Here is a 10,579-nt window from a genome sequence, read left to right as displayed (position 1 = left end):
TGAGGAAATGAGTGACATAAACAGCCGGAGACCGGGGAGATGCTGTCGAGTAAGAAAATCCAAAGAAGGAGGTTTGAGGATAGAAAATGGGAAAGAGAAGTAAGAAACTAAGTCATTAATAAATAACCAGCTGAAAAGGGGTTTTTAATTCTTTGGGGTGTTGAAAAGTCTATGACGTGCAGACTAGCAAGTGTCCTGCTGATTCGCCGGTTCCACGTGCCTCCTCTTTATCTTCCCCTGCTTTAAACACCCTGAGCTGCTGCCTTAAGCACTCTAAAGCCGAGAGTCCCTCCTGGCACCCCTCAGCCCCTGCAGAGCTGCAGCCCCCCTGACACATGCCTCTCCTCTCCTGCCGGGTTTCAGCCAGGGTCCGTCCCTCTACAGGACTGCAGGACCAAGGACAGCTGCCTGTCCAGATTACTGATCATTAGAGAGGCAGATTAGAGCCCAAGTGTCCAGGTGGCTGAGGTGAATCCCGTCCAAGCAACAGCGCTGACAGACACATTTACAACTCACTGCTGAGAACAACACTCGTCTGGTCAGCAGACACACGTACTGCTCACCGCTCTTTCAAGCTGTTAACACCACAGAAGATAGAGTGTACCGGTTACAATGTTACTATCATTTATAACTAATCCATAAAAACCTTGTTATTCCGAAATTATGGATAAAAAGTTTAACATGCAAAAAGATATTGTTTTCCTTCTGATAGTGATCGATGGCATGCAATTAAAAGTTGTCATATTGAAGTAATTTGCCTTCATGAGACATTCATTTGCAAAGAGAACAGGTTTTGTATCAGTTGAAACAGATTGAGAGACATTATGTCCCTGGGCACAAATACATAAAAGCAACGAGTTATAAGGTTCAATATTTTAATACAAAAAAACATAAATAAAGCCATCAATGTACCAACGCTAATTACCAAATCGTAGGGAATGTCCCTCATCAAATAAAAACAGAGATAAAAACAACTTTAAAATATATTAAAAACCATTATAAAGAGGAGGGGGTGAAATAACAACCCTTCAAACAACAGCAGAAAAACACACCAGGTTTAAAAATCCTGGATTGTAAATAATAAATCATTTACAATTTGGCTCACAAAGAACCAACATCTATTATAAATGTGTGATTTTTCAACCTTAAAACATTTGATCTAACCATTTACATCCTTTAAAATGTCCGTTGCAGCTGAGTCTAGCAACAGGAAGTCCAACTGTCCTCCAACTGTTTGTTCGGTGATTGCACCACTTCCACCTCGCTTCCCCAAATCTGGTATTTGTACCCTATTTGAACTGCTCCTCTTCCTCACATTTCTAACAGTCGCTGTGGTTCTGTCTATGATGAACTTTGCCTCTTGGATTCTCCTTTGTGTTGCTTTTATTTGTTATCCTACCACTTGCTTGAGAGATAGTCACAGTTAGAAAGCTGCAGGGCTTTGCACCAGTGACTTAATCTGCTCCTTCTCAGCTGCTAGATCGTGTCCCTTGTTAACTCCCTCCTCCACCTGTCTCCCCCCTTGGGTATGGCATCTACCTGACCTTGCATGATAGAGTTTGTGGGCCAATATGCTTCTCTGCAGCAGAGGTGTGTGAGGAGGAGGAGGAGGAGGAGGAGGAGGAGGAGGAGGAGGAGGAGGAGGAGGAGGAGGAGGAGGAGGAGGAGGAGGAGGAGGAGGAGGAGGAGGAGGAGGAGGAGGAGGAGGAGGAGGAGGAGGAGTGTACCCAAGCTGGAGGATAGAGCAGTGCAGTGACAGTACACATCTGACTCCGTGCCTTGCTCACTATAAATAACCCATCACACAATGAGATACAGATGCCCCGAGCCAGTGCTACTGTACTGTGAGCACGTGGGCGCAGCGTGCGAGCCGCGGTGTCTTCAAGGATAAACAAAAACACAACAGGGCTCTAAGCTCACGTACTTGTACATGTGCAAATTAACAAAAAGCATGCAAAGCTCTTGGCTGGCGTATTCACGTACCATGCGCACACACACATATATATGTAACACAGTGGCGGCTGGTGGAAAATATTTTTGGTGGGGCTCTTGATATAGTGAGTAAAAAAAAAATGTTTGGGACAAATGACCCCTTAAATTAGGACTTCTGGTGATGTAATGGCGCGTTTCCAGTGCAGCGTGGAGCTCGCTTTAATGCTGCATTCAGACCGGACGCGATGCGAATATTCGCTTCGCTCTAAACGCTCCTATCGCATTGCTCCAGTCGCTCGAGTTTCACCGCAGCTGTCAGCTGTGTTTACTCGCATCATTCAAACAAGACGCGCTGGCTCGGGAGCTACAACAACATGAACATATTTTACCGTGATTAAATTGTAATACACGTTTCTAAATGATGCCGACGTAACAACATACTGATACCGGTTAGTAAAAACCATGAATTAATGCTTTGACAAGTCTGCAGACAGACGGCAGGCGAAAAACCTTTTAGAATGCTTGTTTCCTGAATGGAGCTTGGCTAAGATAACGCTATATATGCTCCGACCGTCCACACTCACAACAACGGCCTACAGACATAAATAAACCAGCGACTGTATTCTCCATGACACAGACAGTCTGTGGTTTGGACTTGTTTAACTTTTGTCTAGTTTCTGAACAGATCGTATCTGTCCCCGGCTGTTTGAAGAGCAAGCATGTGAAACAAAAGATAGCATTTACCTGTTTGCATCCAGCTAGCCATGTGAGAAGCCTTGTTGATACGTTTTGTCTTTTTCACGAGCTTGCTGTGATATATACAAATCGGGTTGGTCCGGTCCAAGGTCTTTAAGTATCCATTTATCTCCAAAACTTCTCCTTTCAAAAGGATTGGAGAGTAGCTCTTGGGCGGACCGAGGCTCCGGCGACTCCACCTGCACACCATTCTCATCCAAATACTGCGTCACCTTGGTTACTCACGAGTCTAAAAAACAAATCACGTCAACGCACGTAAGCAACATGGGCGCCAACATGGGCGCCAACCTGAGCGCCCACGTGACCAAAATATTTGACGGCGCTGATTGGCTTAAATTATGTTTCGGCGGCACAGTTTACTATTGAGACTTTTGCAACCTGCTGGTTGCTGCTGTTTCACTCGGGGGCTCTGCCCGGTAATGATAAACTAATGCCATGGGCAAGGCCAGGCAGGAAACAGGTGACTTATCAGTAACTTTAGACATCGTAACACCATTTTAAACGAGATTGTATTGTAGATTATACATTTTTGTGATACTAATTGTATGATATTTACCTTGTTCATTAAAAATTAAAATATATATTTTTTTTAAATATATTTTTTTTAAATATATTTTTTTTAATTTAATATTTTTTTTTATTTTTTATTTTGTATCTGGCAAGAGGTGGGGCGGCGCCCCTAGCGCCCCTATGGGCCGGCCGCCACTGATGTAACATCTTAATGGAGAAAGCGGTGGTAGGCCTCAGGCTGCGGCTCTCTCTCTCCGGTCGCCCATGACATGCTCCTATTGGCCCCGCTACTCCCAGGTAATTAGCAGCAATGGTGCTTTTCTATACAAGCGTGGACTTCTCCTGTTTACTGCTGTCAGGAGAGCGCTAGGGAGGCAAATGGCTTGTTTGTTTGCTAATGCCTTTTTAACTGATCACAAAGAAGAGTGAAAAGCAGCCAGCCAATTAGAGCCAACAACCTCACAGCTCCGAGTCATTAGCCTCGCACGGGAGGATTGTTGCACATCTTCTCCAACTTCGTGTGTGTGTGTGTGTGTGTGTGTGTGTGTGTGTGTGTGTGTGTGTGTGTGTGTGTGTGTGTGTGTGTGCGTGCGTGCGTGCGTGCGTGCGTACGTGCGTGCGTGCGTGTGTGTGCGTGCGTGTGTGTGGACAACTGCCTGCTCAGCAAATGTGTGACACAGGGAGTGCACCTAGTTCATTGCCCCCACGTGGCCCCCATACCAACCCATCACAGACGCCAAAACACTCATCCAGCCTGTCCGCCAAAACATCCACGTAAGCACAAACACCAGGACAAAAAAGAAAACAGAGCCAAATCATACTGGCACACAGATCTAAAAGTGAACAAGACATCAAGGCTGAGAAGACGTAAACGAGCGCAGATCCACAGCAGATGGTTGCAGCTGAATGAGCAGAAACAGCAGCACGATAGCACACGCTCAGATGTTGAGAAAATGACTCGTCGTGGTGCTGTTGTCACCTCTGTCCCTTGTTTTGTATTCATAAAAGAAGATGCGGTCTGAGAAGCAGGGCTGTTAATAGTCACAGCTCGTGTTTCATGTAAATATGTGAAAGGAAATGTTGTTTCTTTTATGTAATCTCACTATGAATCAATATTAACCCCGACCGTACTGAGTGATTCTGTGGATCTATATCTGTGCGGTGTAACTGAATCTCCCTGTGAGTGTTGACAGAGAGGACAGGCGGCAGAGGAACCCATTACAGCACGGCCCAGTGAGGGCTTTGTTTGTCTAGCACCTCTTCCAATAACAGGATATTTCATGCTGCTCAGGAACAGAGATAAGATGGGAACACCAAATCCTTCCCCGGTTAAATACCATCAGATTCTCATTTAGCTCCTTCCAGGTTATCTGTCTTACTGTCTCTCTGCTTCCTTGCCCCATTTTTCCAATCCCTTTATTCCTAACGTACATCCGTTCCTTCTCCTCTCTCTTGTTTTCTTTCTCCAAATAGGGGAAGTGATGACCCAGCTGGCAACAAAACAAGTGGATCATTCGAAGAGAGGAAAGCGGATCGAGCCAAGGCTGCAGTGACACCACAGGAATACAGCATGGGTCAAATCACTGCCTCGAAGTACAGAGAACAGGGGAAATGGTCTTTTTGCCTGGTATGGCAAGAGTTAAATAATTAATTGTGCTTGCTCACTTAGAAATTGTATTAAAGTCAAACTGTGTGGTAGGAACACAAGGATATAAATACAACTAAATACATGATTTCATTAAGTTGATGTGTGCTGTGTGGTGAGCAAATAATGCAATTTGCTAAATCGATTTTCCAAAAGACAGAGAATATTTCATGTTAAAATATCTATATCGTGTAACGCTGCATAGAACAGGCATACTACTATAGTGACACAACTAGAACTTGCTTTTTGTTTGGTGGACTTCACTTTCGAGTCACAAGTTTCACAACCGAGCTCTAAAACAATAAGAAATAAAAAACAGCATTTCATCCAGCTCGGCTTGTGGACGCTGCTGTTGCTCAACGTCAGTGTCAACACTTCTCACACATTTACTGTTGAATGTCGAGTCTCAAGGCAACTCATGGAGGTAGAGAATGACACTGATGCCTGACATTTCACACATGAAGCATGTCTCTCCGTGCTTGTGCTAATGACTGACCTTGGCGCTCTCGTGTTGCATGTGTGTGTTGCAGGACAGAGACAAAGGGAAGGTTGTTGTTAGTTGAAGACACACTGCAGGCACGTATCGACTCTCAGGACTCATCATGCATTCTCGACCGCAACAAAAAAGACATCATTCCGGGAAGGCTGCAACATAAATGTTTCAATAGTTTTTGTGAAGCTCATCAGCTATGCTTTTATCCAGGCCAGACTGAGATCAGGTTTAGATGTCTTATACTAAGGTAATCAGCATGTGATAAGCTCTTGGTAACAAACGGACTCATAGGACAGCCTCACCTACACAAACATGACCCTGGTTGTTGTTTGAGTGCCTCTTCTCTGTCTGTGGGTGTGCTCCATAAAGAAATGAAGCTTTTTAATGAACAGATCATATACATGTGTAGTCTTTGTATGCAACTATGGTATTTCACTGTTCTGGATTTGTACTGTAATTGGGTCAATTACTTGAAACAAAATATGTATTTTGTGAGCTGTTTTCAAAGAGGCTGGTATCTATGCATGTCCTAATTTCTATCCTGGCTCTGTTTTCTGGTCAACTGCTCATTGGAAGACCCGGCTGAGAAAAAAAATAGGGGGGGAAATTGGAAAACAGATGGTGGAAGGGAGATGGTGCCTGAGGGGAGAGTGTTGAACATTTAATAAACAGTTTCGATCCATGTCATTTCCTTGAGTGCGAAATGGTAAGATGAACATTTCAATTGATTAACTTGGTTGTATTATTGCTGAAAATTACAAATTCGAACTGCAGTAATGTGGGGAAGTTCTGTACTAAAGGTCACTCAGTGCTGAGAAAGCATTCAATCATGAATGGAAAGTACAACCCAACTAGAAAGAAAACAACTTTTATTTGACAGATAAATGCTCCTTTTGGCTGAACACTTTTAATTCCAGTGTTGTCTATTCCAGCAGCGACACACTGCAGCAAGTCTAACATATTGACTCAAGTGTCAACAGCACTTCATCACACTGAAACACAACATGGCGGTTTCTAGACATTTTAGAATACATTTATAGTCACTGTCAGACATACTGCCAATACTACAACATAGCTCAGGAGAAATCCTGCGTATCACTGATCAATGGCTGCTTGTCAACTCAAAATTCTATTTATTTTCCACCTATATTTCATGATCTGGTTACAGCAACTACATTTGTTATATTTTCCTAACTTTGTCATCAGCCGAATCTTAAGTGCCTTCAGTTTGTGTGTTTAGTCTGAGGTATATGATGTGCAGACCTGTCCTGAGGCTGTATCTGGAAACAATGGTATTTCTCCACTCTATCATAAGTGATAAGCTGGCTCTAATCTGCCCTCACAATGCCCTTGCTACAGAAGTGAAACATTGGGGCTTGGCTGGATACAGTAATCCTGCCCTTTGTTGAGTGTATTCAATTTCATCAACTCTCATCAAATATGCAACCTCTTAAACTAATACCAAACTGAGTGTTAAGAATAACATGATTGTTCACAGAATACTCAAAACTTGATCCGCTAAGGTGACTACCACATTTATTTATTTTTTAAACAACATGTAGTCCTGGTATAAGCCTGTCCAAAGAATTGCTTCACTTTATAAATGCTCTTAAATGATGTTATTGAGCAAAGAGAGGTCAAAGAAGAACAATGAGCGACAACATGAGCAGTGGGCTGTGAGTGATGTAACACTTGCATCTCATTGGCCCTCCCAGTGTGGATGATTAAAATACTGAATGCTCCATTTCACAACACACATCTCATCTGGCAATCTTTTTTCTTCCTATCTATGAGATACGGCTTTCATCGTTGTTTATCAAAGCCTTGTGCTTGATCACTTGCCAGAACAATCATATTGTTGAGAAGGAAACTCCACACACCCACTTCTTCCTTTAAAAATAAAAGGTTCAAAGCTTTCTTGTCTCCTATCTGTCCTTGTGGCGATATTATCATAAGCTCATTCATTCATAACAACAACAGAACAGTTCAACTACTATATGGCACGTTCCCAACCACATGGTGGACACATTTAATAAAAACTGAGCGAAATTAGATTTTTGTTGCACTCATTTCTTGTGCTTGGGCTGCTCTCGTCCCACAAGGCTGATAAGATGTCCAATTATTTGGTCATTTAGTTCAGAGGAGCAGGAGCGAGTCCGATCTGCTCGAGTAAGCAGGAAAAGTAGCACTGTACATCACGGCCACTCTTTGAAGCCCTTTGCCTACCATTTGCCCTTATGACTGCTTTAATAGTCATATAGACACACCAGGGGCGCTTATTTAACAACATTAGCTCTTGGATACCGTATTGTGCTTCACCAAGGCAGATGCAATATATAGAAAAGGGTAAAAGTACATAGAAGGTATCAGTCTCTGCAGGAAAGGCTTGGGGGTTGCTGTGGTTGAGGACCGGGGACTACGCGGTTTAAGCAAGGGCAAAAGCTGGACCTGAGGATGAGGGGAATTACTTTTTGGGGGGTTGAGGGGGGGCACTGCAGATTCAACCTGCAGAGAAGGTATGAAGAGTCAGAGCAGCAGCTGGGAAGTGTTCATAGGAGGAGGCTGCAGAGAGAGATGGAGGGGCACAACATCTACGGTACATCTAGTGGTGCAGGATCCATCAGAGAGATGAAGACAGGATGCCTGGAGGAGGGGGGGGGCACTTGGAGACAGAATGGGGGGGACCAGGGGAACAATGCCGGTAGTCTCACTCACGGAAGAACACATATTCAGTGTAGCTGGTCCAGATCTTGTCGTCCGTCTGCTCATGGGCGAAGGCGCAGGTTCCTGTGGAGTTACAGGCCACCATGTGGAAGCCTACGTCGGCCAGCTTGTCGAAGGCCTGCTCCAGGAAGGTGAACTTGAGATAGTAGCGGGATGTGTATCGCTCTGGGGGGCGGTCAGGGTCACGGCTCTCGTTCAGGGTCTCCCCAAACACCTCTTTGGCCAGAGAGGTCTTTCCACACACCATGATCCTTGCCACCCGTCGGAATTTGGCATCGGAGTGGCTGTCGCGGCCCAGTGTGTATGAGCCTCGGTAGCCAATAGTGATGAACCCGGACCGTTTTCCATTCAGGGCGCTGGGCACCAGGCTGGCACAGGCAGCACCAGCCCCCCCCAGGGAGCCCAGGTTGCGGGTCGTTTCAATCCCAGGTGAGGAGTCCTCTGGGTCGCTCTGACACCCCTCTTCACCAAGGGAGTTCTGCTTGCTGATTTTGGGCGCCAGCAGCTTGACGAGCTCTGGCAGGTTGAAGAACTCGGCCTCCCTCTGCAGACGCCCCCGCTCCGGGAAGTGATCCGGAAGAACCAGCTGCTGGTCCCGCATGAAGTCCAGGATGTACCGGAACAGGAAACCATCACGGTCCACAAAGAAGCGGCCCTTGGTGTCTCTGGCCAGTCCTTTGACCGACTTTCGACTGAACATCTCCCATAGCAGAGAGTCTGGCACACTTGTGAGGGTAGAATAGCGGGTTATGTACACCTGGCCGCCAACATTTAGCTCTATAATCTCTGGGAAGGGGACCTCCTCCCCAGATATACCTCCATCTGGTAGAGCCATGGCTTACTCCTGTCTCACGGGTGCAGCTTTAAAAAACTGTTTCAGTTGTGGTGAAAGTTCAAATGACAGGAGATGAAAAAGGGTTTTCAGTGGGACCCTTCAGAGTGTCTGCTGATGCCTGTCACCGCTTCAGGTCCTGCTGCGGTGGATCCACCAACGGAGCGGCTAATCTGCAGCGCACAATGGGAATGTGCGCAATAAAAGCTGGTGGCTACTCTCGCATAAGAGCTGGAAGAAACAAAGCAGTCTCACAAGCACACGCTCTATTCTAACTACAGCTTTCTACCACTATTCCTAAAACATAGTGCAGCGTATTTCAGGTAGCGTTGAATGGAGCCGTGTTGTCCTTTACGCGCAAATAGATGTGGTAAACAGAGATTGAAATTCCGCTTTTGACACCCGTTTTACGAGCAGGAAATGCATGAGTTGCACAATTGTCCATAACGATGTCTTTTGCTCTAATTTCGCTCGGTTGTCCTGGCGCAAACAGGATCAGGTGGCCTAACTTCAATTAGGCAAGATTCCATAGTTGGTGATTTCTGTGGGTGTCCCGCAGATGAAAGCCACGCGATGAAGAGGATGGTGCCAAAGTAGTGTGAGGTGAGGAACACTCATAAAAAGATCTCAGATTCTCCCATCTCTTGCTGTTGAAATGTGCGCGAGGTGGTCAGCTGTTCAGGACCTCTGCTCCTCTCTCGTGTCAGACGGTACTCTGCTGCAACGTAAAGGAGGATACAGCGTTATTCACTCCGGTAGCCACGCCCACGTGTGGTGACGCGCCTCTGCTGTGACCTATGGCTGTGACACAAAATATCCTACTCATTTAAATTTGGGAACATTTCACATTCACAATAAGAAATATAATGCCCATTTGTTTTTACTTAGAATTACAACAATATGACACCACTGTTAAAAACGTTAACAATTAGAAGACAATTAAAACCAATACCAAATACCAATGTGTATTTGATAAATATTTTTACTTGAAATGTTACCTTTTTTATCACTATTTTCTTTATATTTATTTCTTTATTTCTTTATATTTTTTTTATATTTTTTACCTTTGTACCTCTGATGTCAATATGTTGTGTGTATATAATGTTTGATGTACATATATATGTATATATCCTCCTGTCCTACCAGACATGGTACTTTACAAATTCTTCTTATGGGGTGAGTTGGCGAAAAAGTCTGGAAATACGCCCCTAAAGATTAATTGAAATAGCTGCCTTGAATAAACATATACAGACATCTATTTAAAAGAACCCTCATTTTTTCGATTTTTTTTTTTCTCCCTGTAATTAATACATTAAATTAAATAAAAACCAATGACATCCTAACATCCATTCATGCATTTGTTATGTCATTGTGCTCACTAGGTATTTCGGCTAAATAAACATATATATAACATATTTACATTTTTAAATATTAATCTAATTCTATTCTGGGAGTCTCATTGAAACCCAGCCACGGACTTAGAAATGAGTATGCATTTATTTTTGATGCACTTATTTTTTGAAACAATCTCAGTTATCAGGGAAGCCAGTGTCTCTTAAGGAAGGATGGGATAACAGTGACATCTAGTGAATACTCAGGAGGAAATGTTTCCCCTTTCAGAACATGGATAACTATTGAGATATGATTCACTGCTGAGCATCTGTGGGCCTATCAGTGAAGGGGAAAC

The 10,579-nt window shown here is 44.2% G+C and overlaps 1 protein-coding gene across 1 annotated transcript; it reads right to left on the bottom strand.

Moving 5' to 3' along the window:
* Positions 1 to 6,188: 6,188 nt before the first annotated feature.
* Positions 6,189 to 9,610, bottom strand: kctd12b (potassium channel tetramerisation domain containing 12b). The gene has a single exon (XM_034092861.1). The coding sequence runs from the start codon at positions 8,893 to 8,895 to the stop codon at positions 8,044 to 8,046; it is 852 nt and encodes a 283-aa protein (XP_033948752.1). The 5' UTR covers positions 8,896 to 9,610; the 3' UTR covers positions 6,189 to 8,043.
* Positions 9,611 to 10,579: the final 969 nt, after the last annotated feature.

This window comes from Pseudochaenichthys georgianus, chromosome 10 (assembly GCF_902827115.2).
Source record: "Pseudochaenichthys georgianus chromosome 10, fPseGeo1.2, whole genome shotgun sequence".
NCBI lineage: Eukaryota > Metazoa > Chordata > Actinopteri > Perciformes > Channichthyidae > Pseudochaenichthys > Pseudochaenichthys georgianus.
Note: the sequence above shows the minus strand (reverse complement) of the source record. Positions and strands in the feature narration are given on the sequence as shown.

Coding starts and splice junctions, on each gene's coding strand:
- kctd12b (XM_034092861.1), bottom strand. CDS start 8,895: ATGGCTCTACCAGATGGAGGTATATCTGGGGAGGAGGTCCCCTTCCCA.